General features: G+C 44.1%; 1 protein-coding gene across 1 annotated transcript; it reads right to left on the bottom strand.

Moving 5' to 3' along the window:
* Positions 1 to 1,638: 1,638 nt before the first annotated feature.
* Positions 1,639 to 3,201, bottom strand: LOC124093102 (sperm motility kinase 2B-like). Its single transcript, XM_046445327.1, has one exon. The coding sequence runs from the start codon at positions 3,199 to 3,201 to the stop codon at positions 1,639 to 1,641; it is 1,563 nt and encodes a 520-aa protein (XP_046301283.1).
* Between the last annotated feature and the right edge of the window lie 20,859 nt (positions 3,202 to 24,060).

The following is a 24,060-nucleotide window of genomic DNA, read 5'->3' as shown; positions in this document are numbered from 1 at the left end:
ACCTCCAAGAAATTCCTCTAGGATATACCCAAAGTGAGAGGTAAGAAAATTGTTTCACTACAGACATCCCCTAAACAGGAGAGAAGACAGTCCCCTAACAACTGAATCAAACTTGCCCTGTCCTCCCTATGAGGACACAGCCACGCTGAACCGTGAGCTCACCCCATCCCTTAGGCCCCATCTCCGGTAATTACGTGCTAACAATGCCATTTCTGACAAGAGAGACCTTATTCTTAGGTGTGGAGGTCTGGGGGACAGGATGGATCCCTGACACTCCCTGGTCCTACCCATCTGGGAGTCCTTTTCAATAGGTGCTGAGTTCTGTCAAGTCATTATTCTACATGAATCCATACCATCCTGTGCCTTTCTTGGCTTTTCAGTAAAGTGCATCGTATGGGGATGTTGGTGTCTATACTCTTGATGGACTTTGGTCTGTGGATTTGGGGTTTCTCTGATGGTTCTACTCTGGCAGCGGCTTTTCTGGTTTGATGGTTGGGCAATACCAACTTCATAAAATACATGGCGAGTTGTTCCCTGTGCTTCCACTTCCTGGAAATGTTTGTATACATTTGTTCTTCTTCACTCTGTGGTAGAATTCTCCAGGGCCATCATCTATAGCTGAAGATTTTTTGGGAGCTTCTTACATTAGGAACTTTATTTCCTTGATGGTCACTTGGCTTTTATGTAAGTAGCCACCGTGGGATGGTTTAAGATGGCCAGTCCCCAGAGCCCATGTGCTCATTCTCCATGACCTTTAGCAGCAGCCAGGAGGAGATTTTGGGTTCAGAGGCCTCAAGGCTTGCTGGTGATGCTCCCAGCCACTGCTGCAGGCAGGCCCACCCCCGCCCACTGGCCCGTCTCTGGCTTCCCTGCCCGTGGGATTATGGAGGTGGTGCCACAGACACTCTGGAGTCCAGTGGCTTTCCAGAGGAGTCTTCTCTAACACCTGCCACCCACCCTCTCCACACATCTCAGGGAGGGGCCTGAAGAGCAGGAAAGGTATCCTTTGTGGCCAAAGCAATGGGCTAAAACAGAATCGAGTCTACAGTGGCTCAAGGAGAGAATCTCTGCTACACGAGGTCAAGGCACTTGAGTCCCCACCTACACTGGCTGAAGGTGCAGGAGTCTCTATCTACACAGAACAGCAGAGGGAGGCCCAGTGGTCCAGGCTGTGGTCAGGACGTCTGCTGGGCTCCTGCTTTTGCCCTGAGGCCTCTCTCTGGTTTTGGTTTTTCCTTTTTAAGTTTTATCTCCTCTATTTTTCAACCTGCCCTCTTAAAACAAAGCAAAAGAAAAAAGCCTTTGGAACATCAATTTTATTATTCAATGGGTGAGAAAGAGAAATTGATGAGGAACCATCGCTGGTTTCCCAGAAGCCCGGGAGGAAGGCCAGGGCAGAGCAGGGCAGGGGAAGTGTCCCAGGGAAGAGAATCTCTGATGTCTGTGGCAGGAGGGGGCAGAGAGAGTGGTGGTGGAGGCCGACGGGCTCTTGGCTGGAGTCCACGCGGGGAGGCCCAGGCCAGTGGGCGTCCCTCAGTGCTGCAGCTGTTTCGGTGCCCTTCCTGACGGGTGCCGACTCTGAGGTCAGGCTGCTCGGAGATCGGGGTCTTCTGGCTGTCCCTTGGTCTGTGTGCCTCCTCAGGGCGCGTCCACTGGGGCCACTCTGTTTTGGAACCTAGGGCTCCTGTGGCCTCCCTGCACGGGTGCCGCTCTTCTTCGGGAGCCGGGTCCGCGGAAGCAGGGCAAGCAGCAGCACAGTTGCTGGAGGCAGGTGGCGATCCTCCTGGTGACCCCCCTCCAACCCCTGCCGCTGTTAGCGGATTGGCCTGAGGACCCCTGGGAGGAGGAGCTGGGGCCTTCTGCCACACACCCGCAGAGGACCCTCCATGGGCTGGGCCTGGGGTCTTGGGGCCCGCGGGGCACAGGGTCGCCTCGGGAGGCTGGGCTGGGAGAGGCTGTGCCCACGTGGAAGAACCGCAGAGGGATGGCGGGCATGCTGGCACTGACCGCGCCCCTGTGCCCTGCCTGCCTGGCCTCCTCTGGTGGCTGGTGCTCCCAGGGCACTGGATGGGCAGGCTCGCTGGTGCACCACTTGCTGGGGCGCAGGCCGGGGGCATCCGCGGGGCCTGGGCGAGGCCCCACCACCCTTCTGCGCACAGGCCTCGCCTGGAGCGCCCACCCCGCCGCGGCCTGGGTTCTCTGGTGCTGGAGGATAAGGTAGGTGGCCATGGCCTCATTGTATTTCCGCTGGTCCAAGGACACCCAGGTGTGGTAGGGGTCGTAACCCATGTCGAACATGATGGTCATGATGGCGGGGTCTGGGTGTCTGGGGTGTGGGTCACTGCAAGGATTGGGCGAGGGTTCCCTGCCCTGGCTCAGCCACGGGTGCCCCATTACCTGCTCCAGGGTGGCCCTCTGCCTGGGGTCCAGCCTCAGCATCTGCCGGATGAGGCTGCAGGCGTCCTGGGAAAGGTACCTGGGAAGGTGGTAGCTGGCCTGCATGAGGACGTCCTGCAGGCAGTTGGCGACTCTGGCCTTAAATGGGCGTCTCCCAGTGAGCATGAGAAACAGGGTAACCCCCAGGCTCCAGACGTCTGCAGGGGGACCCTCATATTCTTGATGCTGCACGATTTCAGGGGCACGGTATGGGACAGTGCCCCAGAAGCCGTTGAGCTTCTGCCCAGGCGTGAAGGTAGCGCCCAGGCCAAAGTCAATGAGCTTGACACTGCCGGCCCTGATGTCCACCACCACGTTGTCGGGCTTCAGGTCCAGGTGCACTATGCCCCTGTCGTGGCAGTGGCGCACGGCGCACACGATCTGCCTGAACACCGGGCGGGCTTGGTCCTCCTGCAGGCCACCGACCTCAGGGATGTAGTGCCATAGGTCTCCCCCATCTGCGTGCTCCATGACCATGTAGACGGTGCTCGGGCTCTCCATTACCTGGAAGAGCTGGATAACGTTGCGGTGATCCAGGGCCATCAACCTCTCCGATTCGGAGAGGACGGGCACGTTCCCCTGTGCCTTGGACACCACTTTCACTGCCACCTCTGCCCCTGTGAGGAGATGGCGGGCCAGTAACACATGGCTGAAGCCCCCCTCCCCAAGCTCCCTCACCACCTGGTAATGGTCGGTGAGGGCCGACTCGTAGCAGGAGCTGGGCTCCTGTGACCCTACACTATTCTCTCTACTCTGACTCTGCATCCTAAAGCCAGAACACCAATAAGGACGCTAGCTCAAACAAACAAACAAACAACAACAACAAAATAAAAATAAATAAATAAATTAAAATAAAATAACAAACCCCCCCAAAAAATAATAAAACCAACAACCAAAAGTCAGAAGGCAAAACAAAAGCAAACAAATGCCCAAATCAAAAAAACAACAGCAAAACACCACAACCACCAACCACCAAACGAGCTAACTATCTGGGAGTCCGACAGGTCACCACCAAGAGCTTCCTGTACTTAAGGACGAAAAACCCAGCTGCAGCTCCATCTTATATGGCCAATGCTTGAAAGAGCATCACAGTGGCTCCTTGTGAGGTCAGAGCAAGAGGTGACCGGGTCATGCCTGGCCATAACCCCCAGTGGTCATTTCACTCTAGGGCCTTCAGGACCTTTCCAACTTTCATAATAAGAAAGGACCCCAGTGGTCTTTTCACTTGGACTCTGATGAAAATCCATCATTACCTTGGGCTTTTAAAGGCCTCATCCGATCTACACCAACCATTCAATTCCTATTTCTTCCAACTCAGAATGACTGGTGTCAAAGGGATGGTAGCACTTCGCTCATGTGGTGATGCTAGCCCAAGAGCCTCTGTCCTCTAAGAACCTCCAGGGCTTGGTGTGAACACCTGCAGGGCTGAGAGGGAGGGACTATTGTTTATCATCCTTTCCCCACAAGGTTCTCAGCAGGTTTTGCTCTAGAAACCCTGCATCACCAAAGGCAGTGGTTTGATATGTTGAACAGGGAAAGGATAAAATACAAAAGCCCAGAATCCTAAAACCAGCAAACATGTCCTTCCAATATGGGGAAGAAATGGAGGCTTCCCAGACCCCTGGGTCCCTTCCTGTTGTTGAAACAAAGTCCCTTAGACTGTCATTTTTTTTTTAACAATAGAAATCGACTTCTCACAGTCCTGGAGACTGGGAAGTGCAAGGTCAAAGCTCCTTGTTGCTGTATGCTCACGCGATGGGAGAGGCAGAAGGTTTGGGCTCATTCTCTCAAACCCGGCTTCCTGTTTGTCCATTTTGTGTTGTGTTGACCATTGAATCAGTGCCTTGGGTATTTCAGGCATGTCCTCTGCCACTCCCCTATTTTTGTTTTTTCTTAAGACAGGGTCTCATTCAGTTGCTCAGGTTGGGCTTGTGTGGGTGATCCTCCTACCTTGGAGTCCCAAGGAGAGAGGATTAGAGCCTGTCATGGTTTGTAAGTGAGGTGCCCCTCTCCCTCATAGGCTCCTGTGCTAGTGCAGGGCTATTCAGAGGGGAAATGGTTGGATTGGGAGAGCTGGAACCTTCAGCCCATCCTAGCTTGAATGGACTGACTTGCTGGTGATTATAGGCAACAGAGTATAGATTTTAGAGTTGCACGCCCACACAGTCATGTGATTCAATCCTTGAGCTCTTTTTCACCAATCCATAGCTCTGTGTCTGTCTCTCTTTATTTATGTGTGATTCTGACTCTTCTTTTATACTCTAAAGATCTGTGTGTTATGATTTTACTATTGGGTTTTCCAGAAATACCACATAGCATTTCTTCTCATCACAGTGTCAAGAACTGTGAAGGGTTTGACATTTTACTCTACTTATAAGTTAACAAGTTAACCTAGCAAAGTTTTATGGATGTTGATAGAAGACTTGAAACTTTTTGGTCAGAGATGAATAAAAGTCAATTACCAAAGCAACAGAAATAGCAGAGTATCAGAATTTTTTATACTTTCTTCTTAGACCCAGATTTCTCTTTAAAAAAAATTTTTTTAGATGTATGGACCTTTATTTTACTCAAATATTTATATGTGGTTCTGAGAATCGAACCCAGCGCTCCGCACATGCCAAGTAAACACTCTACCATTGAGCCACTGCCCCAGCCCCTTAGGCCCAGATTTCTAAAATGTGATACAAAGAGAGTCAGATTATAAGTACTTAAACTGTGGGTTACATTACAGTACAGGAATTCTGAGTTTAGGGAACCCAAATCTTTTATAACAGGCAATAATCACACTCGCTTTTTGCTCCACAGAACATTACAATTCTCTATCTTTCATGACTACTAGAACACCTGTCTGCTGCTCTGGAGGTAGACACTATCTCTATATTCCCAGCTATGCAAACAACATTTATATGCTAGTTCAGAACAAGGGGTAGATGGTGCTTCACTTATGAGACCTGAAAAACACAATGACTCATGGAGAATTGTTTCTCAAAACAAGATAAATCTAGCATATGGTCTGCCAGACCATAATGCCATAAATCTAGCATTATGGTCCAAATTGCAGAGCATCTTGCAGCAGAACCTGGGCTGAATGCAGAGCTCTTTCCTGCTCTGGGCTCTGAGAAAGCTAGCAGCCTTCCTTGTCATTTGGTAAATTAATTGGGTAATATCAAAAGTGTAGAATAAGTTTCATCTAGAACACTCCCCAAACCATGGGACTTCTTTTTGAAGGAGGATGTACAAGAGGTATACCCTGGAGGGAATTTTCCCATAAACTCTAGATTACTGGACTCTCATAAAATTCATGTATGGGTTGGAGTAATGAATCGTCACTGGGTTAATGTTCCAATTTTTGGAGTACGTGGATGTTACCAAAGCTTCCAACATACTTCCTAATTAAGCTTTAAGCAAATTTTTGTAAATAAAGTTTTATTGGAACACATAGTCATTCTCATTCATTTACATATCATTATGACTACTTTTGTGCTACAATGGAAGGATTGAGCAGTTGTGGGAAACCACAGGGCCCACAAAACTTTTACCTTGGGCCCTTTATAGAAAAATTTTGCTGACCCCTGCTACAGAGAAAAGTCACCCCAATAATGTGGGTTGTTTGCTTACTGCTGCATTCCTCTTTGCTTTGTGAAAGGGTTTTATCTTGTCCTTTACATGGACAGATGCTAGGGTGGCTGATCTCTGTAGCAGGTGTCAGCAAAATTTTCTATATAAATATTCAATCTTATACAGCCTGATCTTTAGTATATCTACTTCTCTCTTGCTTTGGATTCCCTTCCTCTACCATTTGCCATGACAATATGAATTACCACTTTCTCCAAGCTTTCAGGAGTTATCCATGTGACAAGTGACTTGTGAAAGTTATTGACACCATAGCTGTATGTCAGTACTATCTTCCAGTCTTGCTAGGGAGCCAATAACAGAATATGCCACCATATCTATAAATTCTCCTTCCTTATAAGCAATTTTCCCTTCCCACTTTGACCCAGCATCTTCAAAATCCTGTTCCAAGTGCCCTTCTTCATGATGGTACATGTTGGCTATTCCTTCTGCTTCTTTAGTGAATAGGTCATTTTCTCCCTCAACAGGCTTAGCATTTATTTCTTCCACTAGGTTATTATTTTTTTTTTTTTGTCCACGTTGTCATACGATTTTGGTCTGAGGGCCAGGTTGGGGGGGTGTCCTTGCTAGGAAAGGCACATGGGTTTTGCAAGGTAGAGTGTTCTGTCATCATTTCTGCACAGGGAGAGTATGGTTGCTTTTAACAGGGAGGGTGGGTCATATCTGTAGTCCTGTGTGGTTCAGGTAAATCTGAGATTTTAGATTTCTTGAGTATATGGACTAAATAGCCTCACATCAAGTCTTGGGGTACCACTGCTTCTCAACCAGGCTCTGGCTTAGTGTCATAGAATTTTTGTGTTGTAAATTCAACCTCCTCTGGAGTTTCTTTGCTATTATACTTACTGAGTCTGATCCTTAGCCTTGTTTTTCCTGACTGCAGGAAATGACAATCACTTAATAAGCTGCCAAGGATAGACCCTTTAACTTCCACAATTCACTTGAGTTGGTGGTTAATCACCCTCAACTTTTCATGTTCTGTCCAGCTCATCAGTAGGCTTACAACCTTCAACAGCCACCTCATATCCTGGTAATCATGTTTGTCCTTTTCCTAATGATAAATGCCTAATGTATGGCATTCACAAATGCAATTTCTCCCACTAAACTCCTATCCCTTACCATAGGGAAATTTTTTAACAATTGCACTGCTATAGAATGCCAAGGACTATCAATACTCCACCTACCACCAAGACTGGGGTTCTCACTGCCAGCCAGCTAGAGTGTGAGCTAGCTTCAAAATCCCATTTTAGAGTTTGATTCTTAGGAACACTCTTGGTACTAACTGACTTAGGTTGGGTCCTCAGGAAACAAACTTTTGAGATGGAGATTTCCTTTGAGAGGTCTTTTGGAGAGTGCTCTCAGGCAGATACCTGGAAGAGGGAGGGACACAAATCAGGCAGAGGTTGAAGGTAAATTGTAATGCAGTCATGATAGAGACCTCAGCTAATCCTGCAGGGAACTCTGGAGTTGGAGTGTCTCTTCAGAATTATCCCAAACTGAGGCCAGGTGGACAGGGCTGCAGACACCTTGAACTGATTGGCAATTTGAGTGTGTGTGGCATTCATAACCTTTGGTGAGGCAGTTTCCTTTAAGCAAGGCCACTTTCCTGAGAGAGACACAGCTAGGGATCATTACTGTCACTTCTGGCAGCTGGAGAATAAGTGGCTCAGTCCTGCAGGGGATCTGGGTAGAGCATGGCTGCATCCACTGCAATCCTTTAATTATTAAATGAATGCAGAGGCCTTGTGGGCAATGGTCTGATTTTTGAAGCTTATCTTGAGAGCAATGGAATGTCATTACACAATATTAGCAAGGGAATATCATAATTAGACTTGCATATCCAAAAGATCAGTTTGGTTACAGTGTGATGAAAATGGATTGCAGATCTGTTGGGATCTAGTCAAGAAATCAGAAACCATGCCAGTCATTTTTACTGTAAGAATTTAATACAGGGAGCTGTTTATACAGGTAATAGATGACTAATGAGCCAATACAAGTAATGCAGATATAGTAACTCAAGAGACACTACCACTCCTAAGGTTGGGGGAACAAACAAAAAAGATTGGTCTTATAAGAACCTAGAAGTTGTTGGCTTCACAGAGCTTGGATTCCAACATCTGAAAAAGACACCCTCACTCATTACCTGGGTAAGGTTGATACCTAAAGAGCTCAGAGGAGAAACCTCACAGAAATGGTCTCTAGAGCTATACAGAAGGGGCATTCCCAACTGGTGCTAGTGCCTCTGAGTTAGGCCAATGAGGACAATTCTGAGACTGTGGAGAAAATACAACATGGAAACTAAAACCAGTAGCTACTTGGCACACCAGAGCTGCTGATCCTACAGCATGTGGTCCTGCTGGCAGGGACAGCAAGCAGAAAGAGCAAGACTTCTCTCCACCTTCTGCCTTTGAGTCCCTTTAGAGGCCCCCATTGGTAGAATGTAGCAGGAGCCAGTTGGCAAAGCAGAAATGTAATTGGCAAAGCCCTATCCCCAGCATCTCAAGTTAGAAAGTGAGAAACAATAGATTAATAAGGAGCCCAAAGAAAGAGAATGTAAGTGAGGAGACCAATTTAGAGAGCTTATTGCTAAAGCCTAGGGAGAGTGATGGCAGTAGAGATGCAGGGAGTGGAACAGATTCAAGGAACATTTGAAGTGATTAACAGGGCTTTTTGCAAGGGGCCAGGGGAGAGTAGGGAATAGGGAACAAATTAATTGCCTGATAGTGGCATTACTGCTGTGAGGAGTCCTGGAGGAGGAGCAAGTTTAGGGGTGAAGAGTTTTATGGAGATATGAGCTGGTTTTAAAGGACAGGGAACAATCACACAGGCAGAGGGAAGTGGAGATGGCATTCCAGAGAGAGAAAAAGTCAAGAAGAGATTTTCTGAAAATGCTTTAAGTGCATTCAGGGGACAGCGGTTTGCCTGGAGAGAAGGATGTGAATAGTAAAAGAGGAAGAAACTAGAATTTGCAACCCATATGATCGTAGAGTCTTTAGTAGGCAAATGATAAAGTCCTATGATGTATCTGTAGGACTTTGAATTTTTAAAAAACTTTTATTTAGGTTAAGAGCGACAAATGTCTGCCTACAACCAGGAGCAGAACAAAATATTCATATTTTGAATATTTAATAGAAATGTGTACTTTTAAAAGTTGTTGTCCTAATGTTGATTCTTTTGAATGATCTAAACACAAATGAAAACATGATACAAAAAAATTAGCATTTTAGGAACTTTAAGTTCAGAACATGTTCACTGCAAAATGGAGGGTAAGAAGAGAGAATGGGAGTCCAATTCGTGAGATGCACTTTATCTCATGTTTTCATTAAGATGTTGCATTTGGTGAATGTCCTAATATTTGATTTTTGACATTATGCTAAACCATTCAGTTTTTATTTGGCAATTTTCAACTAGTTCATTAAGAGTCAGACTGCCTGGGTTTAGCCTTGACCCTGCTACATATTAGTTGTGTGAGTGACCCTGAGCAAGTCATTTTACCTCTCTGTGTCTTCAAGTCATATTGGTGATGTTATGATAATCCTTATAGGATTAGTGTGAGGTTTAAAGGAATTAATGCAGGCCAAGTCTTTAGAAGGGTGCCTGGCATATAGCAACCCTGTCATTATTTAATACCTTTGACATTTATGCTTAAGGAATCATTTGCTTCTTCTTTTACTCTAGACAGTTATGTGGAAGAAATAAATAATCAGGCTAGACGAAGGAATGAATTCACTTTCCTTTACAAACCTCTATTGCAGGTACTATGGTTTGGGTGTGTCCCCTAGAATTGATGCTTTTAAATTTAATATGTATGTTAATGGTATTTGGAGGTAGGGCCTTTTGGGGATAATTAGGATTAGATGAGGTCATGAGGGTGAGGTCCCTATGATGGCATTAGTGACTTCATAAGAAAGAGGATTGGGGATCCAAACTACCATGCTTACTTGGTTTTGCCATGTAATGCCTTCTGATGCAGCAAGAAGTCCCTCCCCAGATGCTAGTACTTTGATATTGGACTCCTGACTTCCAGAACTATTGGAAAAATACACTTTTATTTTTTGTAAATTTCCGGGTCTGTGATATTCAGTTATAGCATCAACAAATCGACTAATGCACAGGGTATATGCCAATGTAGTGGCTGTTACTGTCACCCAACCCAGTGTGTATTCTTCCTCTTCTCCTTAGCACTAGAACTTGAATTCCAGACTTAGATAAAAGATTGCACTTCCAAGTCTCTTTTGCAGTTAGCTATGGCTCTGTGATTACATTTTATTTCTGACTAAGATAAGTGGAATTGTTGTGGGGCTTCCAGGCTGCCGAATGGTAGCTTCTTCAGCTTAAAGAGAGTCCCCTTTTGCCCAGCTGCTTTCTTATCTTCTAGCGTTCAAGTTGGATGTGATAGTTGCAGCTCCAGAGCCATCCCAAGTCATGAAGATACAAATCACACTCTGAGAATAACTGCCAAAATACGGGAGCTCGTGTCTCTGGAAACACTGTGCTATCCATCCTATTGTTTACCTCTGGAGTCCTCTACATAAGAGTGAAATCCACTTTTTTTTTTTTGTAAAACTACTGCTATTTTTAATTTATGCTGTATGTTGCTAACTTCTCCTGATGTGTAACTGCACTAATTAATTGATTATTCATTTAAATATTTATTGAGTCTCTACTCTGTGTTAGACTCTGAAGAGTTAAAATGATTCTTTTTTTTTTTTTTAGTACTAGGATTTGAATCCAGGGGTGCTATACCACTGAATTGCATCCCCAGTCTTTTAAATTTTATTTTAAGACAAGTATCACTAAATTATCCAGGCTAGCCTCAGACTTCTGATCCTCTTAGAACAGCCTCCCACATGGCTGGGATTACAGGCATGTGCCACCATGCCCAGCTATCAACTCTTGAGAATATTTCCCTCTCCAGATCACTGGGTCTCATGAAGTTGAAGTGTGGCTCCAATAAACTCAAATGGAAAATCATGCAAAGCGACTATTCATTCTAGAGTGTCTTCCTGCTTTTGAAGATAGAGCTGCACATTCACACAAATTCAGAGAAAATAATTAAGTTGCACAGAAGGAACTTCGGCAATGGTGGATGTGGGATGGGGAGAATTGTGGGAACTAATTTGGATTTTGCTTCCTGCTCCTCAACTTCAACTTTTATCCTGCCTTTCCCCTTTGTTGGAAATGACATCTGCTCTTAGTCTCACCAAAGGATCAAAGGGGAACTAAAACGAGTTCCCCTTTATCTCTACAACTATGAATGTTGCTGTAAAGCCTTCCATCTTTAAGATGCAGGGGAAACTGAAGCAAAAGTACACAAGGAAAGTGTGATAATAACAATCATGTATCATCCACTTTTAAAGTAAAAATCGCCAGACAATAGAGTAGGCACATAAATCTTGAGATTGTCACTTGACAGGTCAGGCTGCTGCTAATAGGCCATTGAGACTAGGTGTGTCTATGCAAAGAGAAATAGAGTGTTAAAGTTATAAAGCTTCACTCATTCATGATTGGTCATTCATGTATTTGAATCTCAACTACAGACTTGGTACTAGAGGTACAGGGGAGAGAGGCAGCAAAATCAGCATGGTCCCTGCCCTCTAGTTGCTTAGTGTTAGTGACAGCTCCCTTCTTTGACAAAACCAACTAAATTCCCACTCTGTCGTTTCTTCTAATGTGTGCATGGATGTTGTGAAGTTAGGCCATTATAATTGGAGTTAAATGTAAATCTGCCTAAATTCAACCTTTAAACCAGGGTAGCCACATTCTTTAAAATACAGGATTTATTATTCCAAAGAACACCCTCCTGCCACTTTCCTTTGACATAAGTTATGTTTCATGTGTTTTCACAGCAATATGACATATATTCACCCTTGGAAAATGCTATATAATTAAGATTATTTACTTCTCTGGGAAAATACTCTCCTTCCACACGAATTAAACACAATGTGCAACATCTTTGGGGCAAATATATCATAATCCTATCCCCCTTACCTTTAAAGCATCCTCACATAGTCATTGAAAAATCCTATTTATAAGGCAAGATTTGTTGTTGTTGTTGTTGTTCATTTTGTTTTTAGCTATCTGAAGCATAATTGAGATAAAATGTGGGTCACTGAATAAAAGGCCTGAGTCTTGTATTTTTCCCTCAATAAGCAACCCTTTGATCTATTTAAATTTATCAATAATAGATTAAGCACACCACGATTTTATCTATTTTCTGAAACCACAAATCAGTTTTAACTTAAAAAAAAAACACATTTATGTGTTTGCATTTCTTTTCAAAGAGTGTGAATTTGACAGGCAAGCATTTACTTTTTTTTAGAGTTCTGATACCACAGGAAGAAATTCCATTTAATTGATCTGATAAAAACAAAGGGAGGTAGATTTGAATAGATAAATAAGAAGATTTTGCTTTTCCTTTTATGGAAAAAGACTGTAAGTTCTATCAACAGTTGTATTTTTCAGTTCATTTGGTTTCTCTTTCTCTCTCCCTGATCCCAATCTAATTTATTTTCGCATTAAATAATTCAGCTCCTCTCCCTTTGTAATGGTTTGTATTTGGGGAGATGAAGACAAACTGCTTAGACCTTGAAAAACACATGGGCTCCTTGGTTAGATGGCATCTGTGAGGACTCAACTCCCTCCACATTCTATAGGGAAAAAACAGAGCCAGGTGCATCTCTTCCCAAATCAAATTAGCTGCAAGATGCCACATCCAATTGTGGCAAATTGATGTGAGAGTTTGTGATGTCTGCAGCAGCTCTTACAGCAAAGGTCACCATGCGGAGACACAGACACCAGGCGGGGCGCAGCAACTTGTGGCAAAGCTGCTCTGACAATAGCGGGGAAGATGTAAAATGCAATCAGCTTTTTGAAAATTGCAAGAGAATCCAGTTGTAAGTATGTATTCTAATTGGATTTACTGTGCCATCATTTACCTCTTTAAGGATGTTAACATAACATTATGCTTAATTGAAAAAATGGGTAGTTAACTATTCAGAAGAAATTTTCCAGCCCCCCATATAAGCCTGTCTAATCAGACACAAAATATAGGATCCCCTAATCATATCACCTGTTTTCGAATTTCTTAAATAAAATTTGCTTATTTACCACCGAAAATTAACTAAAAATGTTGACATGTGACAAATTTGCCCATCTTGATAGCTGTTTTTAAAGATCTCCTCTGACATTAACAAGTTTACATCGTGCATTATGACATTTAATTAGTCATAGTTTATTTAATTAGCATGGTAAGACATCTAAAGCAATCCAAATGTTTTTTGCAATGCCCAAACAGGAGGTAGCAGTTCCATACATTGGGAAATCAGGCAAATGTCAATTCAGACCATCTACCAGACAGCTTGCATTTCTGGTAATACCCAGCAGGCGATTCTAGTCGAGAAATGGAAATGTCTTAAGATTTCAATAAACTATTTCAGGAACCCTGTCAAAATCTGTCTACAAAAGAGCACCTCTGTTGCCAAGCCAATTTCACCCAAGACACGTCTCTGCTGAAGGTTAAAATATAGCTATCTGCTGCACCAGGTAGGTTTGTAATACAACTGCATTTATTAAATAATGAAGGAATAAATCTGTTATCCTGGAGGAGAGCATTTTATAGAAATCCTTTCTTCCTACATCTTTCTTCTCTGTGTCTCATGTATTTTTCTTCTCAACAACTACTGATAATTTTCAGGGCACCTAGGCTGTGCTATAGAGTCAAACCTTGAATACACTGAACATTGTTGAATACTCTTTTGCATTTACTTCTTCCCCTAAACCTAGAGGCAGGAGCCATTAGCACTTGCATTTGCTAGATAATGAAACTGAGGCTTAGGGATGGTTGCTAACAGTGCGCAAACGCGTGACAAAGTTTGGGGTCAATCTCAGTCTTGGAGGGATAGGAGCCCCTGTTAAAAAGTCATCTTTTCCCGCAGAGGGCAGATATATACTCATGGGCAACATGGCTGGCTTCGGCCCAGTTCCAATCCAGGCTGCTCTATTCTGAACCCAAAGTCTGAGCCTTTGTCCAGTCCATGTGTCGTCTAGCTCTGTGGTCATTAGTTGTGGCTGGCCCTATTCTTTTAAAAAATACATAGTTCTAAATAATTCTGTGGTATGTCCACGTTAAGAAGTTTCAAGCATCAACAACAAAAGCATAATAAGCTTACTGAGAAATTTTATTTCTGATTCTAGAATATAAAATCTGCCCTCTTCATTCTGTAGCCTGATACAAGGTCCTCTCCTCTGCCCTATTTTGCCTTGTTATCAGATTTCGTTTTAAATGTTGCTGTGAACTAGAATGGTACCTCCAAACTAAAAACACTTTTTTTTCTGGATAGATATAAACTTAGTTCAACTTTTTTTCACTTGAAAAAAGAATCACCTTTGTTTTATGCAGGTGAGTAAACTAAGATATCCAAAGCAAAGGGACCAGGTGATAGGAGATAAATCAGAAATCTATGCCCTGCCTTCACTTTGACATATAGAACATCAGGGAAGATCTTTAAAAAACACCCACACAAACCTGTTTCAGATTTGGAAAGTGAGAAAAGTGAAATAATAGAAGTTGTAATACAATACCTTAAAACATTTACTTAAATATTCCAAGGCATACGACCCTCCCCTCCATATCTGTGGTTATTCCAACTACTTCCAACCCCTTTGCCCCCAGGAATAGGGAATGCAGCTGTAAGATTTATGCTAAAATAGCAGAGCTCTAAGTGCATTAAGAAAATCATTTCAATATAGCTTTTACTAATGCAGACTATTTTTTAAATGAAACAAGGCAGATACAATAGCAGAGGCGCCACAGATTGAATAAATATCACTTAACCAATTACCAATTATCCATGCTAATGAAGGATGAGGCAGAGCCCTGATAAATTAAAACCCCAAATAAACAGAATGTTGGTTTAACCAGTGAGTCTCCTCCTTTTGCAAAAATGTCTAAGGAACAGCCATAAAATGACTGATCTGAATTTTACTTCCCCCCCTTCTTCCTCCACCTGCCCACCCTCTGACTGTGGCTCTGATGGGCAGAAAAACGGTCAAAGGGCAGACAGCTGGAGGGAACTCAAAGGGAGTAGGGGGGACCCACAGAGTGGAGAATCTGCCCCTGGATAATTGAGAGTTGATTGGATACACAATGGCCTCCTATTGTCCACTTCTCATTTTGGAGAAGGGGCCAGAGTCAAGCCTGAAATAAGTAGCTCTTGCCTGGCCCTTCCTCTCCTGGGCCAGCTGTGAGCATTCATGGGTGACAGCCACGTTCAGCACATTCCTGGCTTCTCTTCTCTCTCCTGAGAAATTGTGGATTGAGCTAGAAAACTCTGGCCATATTGAAAGACTGGTTCTTGCCATTTTGTGCCATGTCAGCCAGGGTCAGAGACCGGATAGGACTGACGGGGCTGCACAGAAACATTTTCAAATGGTTTGATGTCAGGAGCTTCAGGCTGCGGGCTCTGTTTTGTCCCTTAACTGCTACCATGTCTTCCTTTCTTCCAGTTCTCTTGCCCTCTGTTTCCTTTCTTCACTCTAGACATGCCTTAGTGTTTGTCTTGTCACTTCTGTCCTTTGCCTCAGCCCCCTGTCCTCTCACCTCAGCACTAATGACATCTTGCGTGTGACTAGGGAAATAGCTGGCTTTCCGGTGATCTGTGAGCTATCCTGCCAGGAGCTGACACAAAGCTAGTATGCAATTGTAGGGTCAGATCATTTGCCAAAATGTCTGAGCCCTCAGAGTGTGTTCCTGCTCATTTGGCCTCACCGCAGCCTTTAGGACCAGCCCCTCGCACCTCTGGACCTTGCCATGTTTCAGCAACTGAAGGGTTCAAGTGGGGCCCAGCGGAGGATCTCCCACTTGTCATGCTTTATATTCGGATTGGTGGGTTTTGCCACGCCCCCTCATGAAGACATCCTGCCTTCCCATTCCATAGCTAGGGTACAGTCGGAGGTACCCCAGGAACCTACAAGGCCATGCCTACAGGAAGTAGTAAGGGAAGAAGTCTAAAATGTTAAATTTTTAGTCATTTGTGGGTTGGAATCTGCTTCCAGGTATTATGCGCTGGATGCTGGTTGCTCTATGGCCTAGAATAATTTGGGGAAAACAATTTCTGTTTGTTTTAAAATTCCAAAAATGGTTCACAGATCCATGCCTTTGTACATCTCCTTTCTCTGCTAGAATGCCCTTCCAACCGTGCTCATCTGGCAAACTGCCACTGATCTTCTAAGACTCTGCTCATGTGTCACCTCTTTTGTGCAGGCTTCTCTGATGACCTTTGTCTATTTGAGGAGTCACATGCTTCCCTGTGTTCCCATGGAGGATAGGACTTTTCTCTATCAGAGTACTTACTGCCTTGTGTTGGAGCCGTTCGTTAACCCATCTATCTTTCTCTTCCAATAAGCCAGTAGTGAAAACACTGGACACACCTGCAGAATTTTAAGACATACCAAGAATTGGACCTCCCACTGAGAGGTTCTGATTTAATTGGGAAAAGATGAGACCTGATTGCTGAGATATCTAATACTGCCCATGGGACTCTAACATGGATCCAGTTTGACCTCCATTGCACCACACTCTGAGTCACATGAGGAGAGTGATTGTGTCTTATTCATCTCATAACCTGGCACAGTGCATGGCCCAATAGGTGCTCATTGAACAATCGCACTTCTCCATGAATTGGTCTGGTTATAGCAGATGAGTGGTGGCTGTATGACAAAGACTGCCAACTTTCCTCCAATATTCCTTTTTCTCCTCCATGAGAGAGGAGGCTGCAGGTACAGAACTGCTTTGGACAAAGATTACATTTTCCAACTTGTAATTCTAAGAGGCCAAAAGAGTAATTCTGGTTAATGGTATGTGATCAGAAAAAGGGTGTTCAATTTCTAGGTTATGCTCTTAAAAAGGATGATCATGTACTCTCTACCCCCTGTGCCTTCCCCGCTGGCTGGAATGCCCACCAGTGGTGGTGGACCATCTTGGACCACGAGGATGAGAGCAACAGAATAGAGAGGACCCGATCCCTGGTGTGTGCAGCCATTATGCCCACTCTGGAGAAAGAAATAAACTGAAGTCACTATTATTTTAGGTCTCTGCTAAGAGTTACAGCATCTAAATAATTTGGGGAAATGTTTTGATTTTAAAATTTGCCGTATCAGAGCTTTCTAACACTAGCAAAACTCTAACTCCAGCCCAGCAGCCTGCCCTGTGGAAGCGCAGGATCAATGCTTGCTCAGCTCTCTGAGGGCTCCTTGTTGCTCTTAAGCTGAAGGCTCAAATCCATGACAAGGACCACAAGGCCTTGCCTTCTCAGGCCCTGTCTACTCCTCCAACCTCACACTGTGTTCCCCGGGGCCTCTCTGTCCCTGTCTCAAGGGCTTTGTCTGGATTCCTCAAATCTCTCCCACTACAAGGCCATTGGATGAGCTGTTTCCTATGTGGAATGATATTGCTCCATATTTTCACATGTTAACTCTGAACCATCCTGCTGTCTTTCAGATCTCACTTGGGTGTCACTTCTTCAGGTCTCCTCTGACCTCTCTGACTAATAGGTATTCCTATTATGCATCTTAAAGCTGTATTCATCATGCTTTCTTACCACTGACTCCCCAAGGCCAGCATACAGTCTGTCATGAAGTAGGTGCTCAATAAATATTTGTTGAATGAACAGATGAGTAAATGAAGAAACCCAAGAGGATAATCTTTTCCTTTCACTGTGGACCAGCCACAGCCAGGGAAGATGGAAAGCCTGGGGTTAAAACATTAAGAAGGGAACAACTTTATTTCTCAACCCTCTTCCGGGGAGCATCCTCCCACCATGATCTGGAGGAAAGTTGGCCAAGTGTGATCTCACAGCCTCAGTCCCAAATTAAGTTGTTCTTGGCATGCCAACCACCAGATCACAAATAGGTGCTCTGGCCCTGCTCTGGGTAGCAGCAATTCTTCCTTGAGCTATGATGAATGGGTGAGCACTAATATTTTTTCTTTGCCTGTTTGCAGGCTCATCCATTTAAAAGCCCCTGGCCTGAGCTCTTGCCCCACATGACTCCCCTTGCTTGCAATCACCTCTCTGCATGTTTAAAAGCAACCTTATCCTACATTCCCTTTGAGGTCTAAGCTTGTTGTCCCATTTGGGAAGGTTTGATGAGCTCCCCAAACTTGTAGTGCTTCTCCCCTACTTCTGACCTTCAGGGAACTTTGTCAGGAGAGTGCAATAGGCCCCCCCCCTTTTTTTTAAGAGAGAGAGAGAGAGAGAGAGAGAGAATTTTTAATATTTATTTTTTAGTTTTCGGCGGACACAACATATTTGTATGTGGTGCTGAGGATCGAACCTGGGCCACACGCATGCCAGGCAAGCGTGCTACCACTTGAGCCACATCCCCAGCCCAACAATAGGCCCTCTTGAGAAGTTGTCTAGCAATATTATTTATTTCTAACTATACTATCTCTTCAAAGAGAATGCAAATTGATAGAGGTCAGGAATATCGATCTTTTATCCTTAAAGCCACACACAGCGGGTACAGCCTAGTAAGTATTTAGTAAAGCGTGACAACATGAGAAAGGATAGATATATTTTATTTCCAAAGACTTGTTGACCTCTTGCTAACCTGTGATCCTGTACCCCAGAACTACAGCAAGAAGGGAGTACACAGGTCCTTAGAAAATACTTCACTCTGGAGTTGAAAGTTAAGCTGCTCCCAGCAGAACACACCACCAGGGCCCTAATTCACTCACAGCCAGAGCCCAAGAGCTAAAATTTGAGTCTCATAATTGCCCAGGGCAGTGGAAGCTCTAAGACAACTGAACAAGCCTCATTTAACCTTAGTTGTAATAGAAAAAGAAGAAGAAAAAAATCAACCAGTTAGGTTAAAAGAGCTTTAATCTTAGGTGCAACCCCTGTATTTTATTATATTCTTCCGAGACCTCAGGGCCATTGATTTTTGACTACTTGATTTATTAATCAGAGAGAAACTTGTTATTCTTTTTCTGGGACAATGCTTTGGTAGTGTGGAACCTGGATTGTGGTGTTTGTTTTGTTCATTAATCTATCCATCCATCCATCCATCCACCTGCCCATCCATCTACCTATCAGTCTATCTACTTATCCTTCCTTCTTTTCATCTCTGCAGCCTGTCAGCCAGCAAAGTTGCACAAATGCTAATTCAGTATGCTAAACGTGTGATAAAAGGACAGATATTAGCAATAGTAAAAACCAAAATCACAACAGATTTTTAAAAACTCTTTGCCAATAATTAGACACATTGCTGCATTTGATTCTTAAAACAACCCTTAATGTAGAGGACCATTGTATGCTCAACCTCATATCTTCTTTACATATCTTTTCATTCTAGTGGTTGCTGTGACAACCAGTTTCCTAAGGTATAACCTAGTGGGACCTGGCTTCAGCTACACTGCTCTGGGTTTCTACCTGGGCCTTCACTCCCATTTGTGGGGAACTGCATGCTTGGACTTAAGTTCAGCTGCCCACATGACTAATGGAAGACAAGTAGTGATGAATAAATAGTCCTCTCTTCTATCCCTTCAAAGGACTATTCTCGAGGTCATTCTACACAAAGAAGTTCCCAGCAAGATGTAGCTCCAGCTGTCCACCATGGTCACTAGTTCAATGCTTATATGGACTTTCCCTCTTAACCTGTTTCACTTCTTCACTTCTTCTGCTTCCCCGTCCTGTTCCCTGGGATCACTTCTCCCCAAAACTGCTTGCATAAGCTTTGATTTTGGGCTGGCTCAGGCGCAGGGGTGATCTCAGGCAAAACCAATTAATATTCACATGTTAATACCTGAAGAATGTGGTGGACCCAAATGGTGGCCCCAAAGATATCAAATCATTTTCCCTGGAATCTGTCATTTTTACCTTATTTTTTATAAAGGGTCTTTGTAAAAGGCATTAAGCTAAAGATATTGAATTGGGGAGATTATTCTGGAGTATCTGGATGGGTCATAAATGCCATCACACATATCCTCTGGTAAGATTCATGAGAGACACAGATAGGAGGAAGCAATGTGACCAGAGGCGGAGATTGGAGTGACACAGCCTATAGGTAAGGAATGACCACAGCCACCAGAAGCTAGGAGAGGCAAGAGAAGAATTCTCCCCTGAAGCCTCCAGAGGGACCATTGTCCTGTTGACACCTCGACTTCAGCCTCCTGACACTAATTTCCAACTTCCAGCCTTCAGAAAAGTGGAAGAATAAATTTTTGTTATTTTAAGCCACCAAGTTTGTGATATTTTATTACTGCGGCCACAGGAAGCTAACAAGGAAATGAGGCATGCAGAGAGAGGTCACATAAGTTGCCTAAGGTCACAAATAGTAGCTGGCAGAGCCAGGATTAAACTCGGGTCTGCCTGATTCTAGCATCCAAATTCTTAATACTTGGCTTCCTCCTCAGATGGAGAGGGTGCAGGGTTCTTCTCTTTGAAGAACAGGAGAAAAATCCAACAAGGAACCGCGGTTTATATTGGTGAGGGCTGTAATGGAAGGAGGCGGGTGTGTAGAAGTCTGGGAAGAGGAAGGCTCTGCTGGGGAGATGCCACTGCGGAACAAAGGAGGAAACCTGGGAGACATGGGCTGTTATACTAAGGGACACACCAAATGGATTCCACTCACTAACTTCCCCCTATAGCTCTGATGCCTGTTTAAAGCCCAACCTTTATTGGGTTGGTCCAAGTATTTGTCTTGATTGTCCCACCTGTCGCTCAGAGTCTACTGAGCTCATTCTGTACAGGAAATCCTCCCTCAGTTCTCTGTACCCAGTAAATAAGACATTCTGCATTGAAGCCCCAGGAAGGGAGTTGATAGTGAACTCCAGGATCCCTCGAAGTCACACCCCCCATCAAAGATTTGGAATGGTCCACCAAATGGCGCTGGGGGCTCAGAAAAGTATGTGAGAGTTCACTGGCAGATAAAAGGACAACATGAAGTGGGACAGAAAAAGGCAAGGAAGTTTTTTGGGGTTGTTTGATGATGATGTGAACTCTCTAACAATGATCTCTCTAATTTGGTCACTGCATCAAAATAAAACCAAAACAATTCCTCACTATTACCATTTAACATCAAACATTTCGTTTCTCCTATAGCCAGGACCACTTCCTCTTCTCACCTACAGATGGATTCTGGGGGGACTCCCTGGGGGATATCATATAACATTTCTGCCTCATCTTTGTTGGCACTTGGGGGCCTCTTTAGCTGCTCCTTTTTTTCCCTCTGCCAAACACATGGCAAAGTTCTGGGGATACAGAGATGTGAGACACAATCTCCAACAGGAGTTCACCATCTATGGGGCCAGAGAGATGAGCGAACATATAATACTTAACAAAATAATCCTAGAGGGCTGGGATCTGTAGCTCTGTGGTAGAGCACTTGCCTAGCCTGGGTGAGGTGCTGGGTTTGATTCTCAGCACCACATATCAATAAATGAAATAAAGGTCCATTGACAACTAAAAAATTTTTTTTAAAAATCCTAGAGGCATGGGAGAAGAGGGGAAGCTGCTTGGATCAGTGTGGGAAATCTCAGAGAAGGGCATTTGCATCAGAAGACACTTATGTTGAGTCTTAGAAGACTTGAATTACCCAGGTGGGAAAGGGGGATAGAGAGAAGGGGGATGGAGGGAAGGCAGAGGAAAGGAAAAGTGCGAAAGTGGAGATTGGATGGTGAGGTGAGGAGTGAGAGTGAGCAGGGCAGAATGCTGGGAGAGCTGATGGGCAGTTGTGTCGTTGGCACTCAGGGCACATTTGCATGCAGCTGGGGAAGTAAGAGAGGAAGCCTCATCTGCCACGCTGAAGCTAGACTATATTATGAATGTAATGGTGAGTCATTGAAGGATTTTAAGTCGGAGGAGTGACATGATCAGATTTACCTTTTAAATGATCACCGTGACATCAGTGTGCAGATGTATTGGAGCGAGGCCTGACTGGAGACAGAGAGGCCAGTGAGAGAACCGTGGCAGGGATCCAGGTGAGAGATGATGAAATGGGGATGACAATAGGGGACAGATGCAAGAGCAATTTAGGATATAGAATCAGCAGGACTTGGCCACAGATAGGCATTGAGAGTGGAGGGAGGTGGAGTTGAGAGTGACTTCTAGACCTGGAACTTGTGGAAGATGGTGGGAGAAGTGGAAGGGGAAACAGTGAACTGAGCTGGGGAGATTCTAAGTGAGAATATTCCCCATCACTTCCATCTCCCATCGCAGAGGTTAAATAACTGCATTCCAGTAATCGAACACTGTGATGTCTGATATCAAACCTTCAGGGGACATCCAGGGCTACCAGCAGCCCATGTTTGTGAATGAATGGAGAGATGAAGGACAGGAATCAGGATAAACTAGATGGCATGCTCACACATGCTTCCAGGAGGGACCAGGTGCCCTGGAAGAGCTCTTCAGGACTGGTTCCCTTGCTTCACAGAGGAAGGGGAGAGAGCAGCAGGAGAGCAGGGGACCTGGCACTGGCAGATTGTGCCAGGCCCTGATATGCTGGGCTGCTTCAGGAACCCCAAAGACAATAGGATGCACTCTCCCTCCAGTGAGCCATTCCCGACTGGGAGGAAATCCCATCTATTTGGCAGAGTTTCTTCAGCTGCTCAAGCAGCCTATAAAATGATTACTTTAAAAAAGTACATCATACTATTTAAAAACCAATTTAAAAAAAAATGTCCAAACTTCTCTGTACAGTTCTATAACATTGGGAAGTTAGAAGAAATAATTATAAGAGAACATTTGGTACTTCAAAATAATAATAAAAAAGAGAGAACAAATGGGAATAATCCATTTTACCGAAGTAAGAATTTTTTATTTCTTTATTTATTTTAATTCTTTATTTCTTCCTGATTTTCCCCCCCATTCAGGCACATGGTATCAGGATACCCTCTGACAAAGGTCAGATCCCATGACTGAGAACTCCAAGAGACTTAAATACATTTCTTACACTTGCAAGGAATCCTTGCACTGATTAGTACTGGAAACATGCGTGTTGCTGGATTAGAAACATTTTTTTCCTGTTTATTCAACAAAGATTTCTGAGTAATGACGATGAGCCAGGTGAAGTTATGGGCCCTGGGGAGATACCCATGAAGAAGACACATCCCTGCTCTGAGGACCTTCCATTCTGAGCAAATAAGCATGGAGGGTGATGTCAGTGGCCCTGATGGCAGAATGAGGAGCTGGAGAATGACAGGGTATGGGCATTGTTGGAAAGGGTGGCCAAGGAAGGCCTCTTTGGGAAACCATGTTTGAAGAGATGAAGTTCATCAGCATCAAGGGAATGAGGAACCAATCCATGAAAGCCTGTGAGGCAGCAGTACTCCAGGCAGAGATCAGCCACTCTCTGGGGTGGATCTCCAGGGGACATTCTTGGCTTTGACTGTATTCACTGAAGTAAATTTCGTCTCTGTGTACATGAGCTGTCTAAACATTTCTTAGAGAATTTGTCATGTTTGGGGCTTTTAACAAAGATAGAAACTTGGAGAATGCCCGGCCAGAGCTGGGGAGAAAGTCTTGTTGAGTGAAAGAAGGGTCAAGGGAAAGGTCCGGTTAACTCTTTAAATAACTCTATACCTCTATGCTCTCTTTCTTAGGGTATGTCTAAGTCATAGTCTCATAAACTTGGCAACTGTGGATATTTTGGGCAGATATATTTTGAGGTGCAGGGAGAGCAGTCACGTGTATGGTGAAATGTTTAGCAAAATCTCTGGTCTCTACCTTCTTGGTAGCAGCAGCATTTCCCCATTGTGCCACCCAAACACATTGTGGCACATTGCCACACATACTGGGGTGATGAGGAGTGGGTGAGCAAAGTTGCCTGTGGTTCAGAACTGCTAGTGGATATACTGATGGAAAATAGTGTTTGAAATTTCTTTACTGCAGACATGTCATCATGGGAAAGAAGTTTAATCAACCTTTATTTCAAATTTGGGAGGAAACTTCATGTATGGAGCTGCAAAGTGCTAAGTGCTTTTCATGTACTAGTACT

The sequence above is a fragment of the Marmota monax genome, unplaced genomic scaffold (genome assembly GCF_021218885.2).
Source record: "Marmota monax isolate L192 unplaced genomic scaffold, Marmota_monax_Labrador192_F-V1.1 WCK01_AAM20220418_F8-fsc00025, whole genome shotgun sequence".
NCBI lineage: Eukaryota > Metazoa > Chordata > Mammalia > Rodentia > Sciuridae > Marmota > Marmota monax.
The sequence above is the reverse complement of the archived record's forward strand: the minus strand, read 5'-3'. Positions and strand labels throughout refer to the sequence as shown.

Bases quoted from the DNA above. Each gene is read 5' to 3' on its own strand.
- LOC124093102 (XM_046445327.1), bottom strand. From the start codon at position 3,201: ATGCAGAGTCAGAGTAGAGAGAATAGTGTAGGGTCACAGGAGCCCAGC.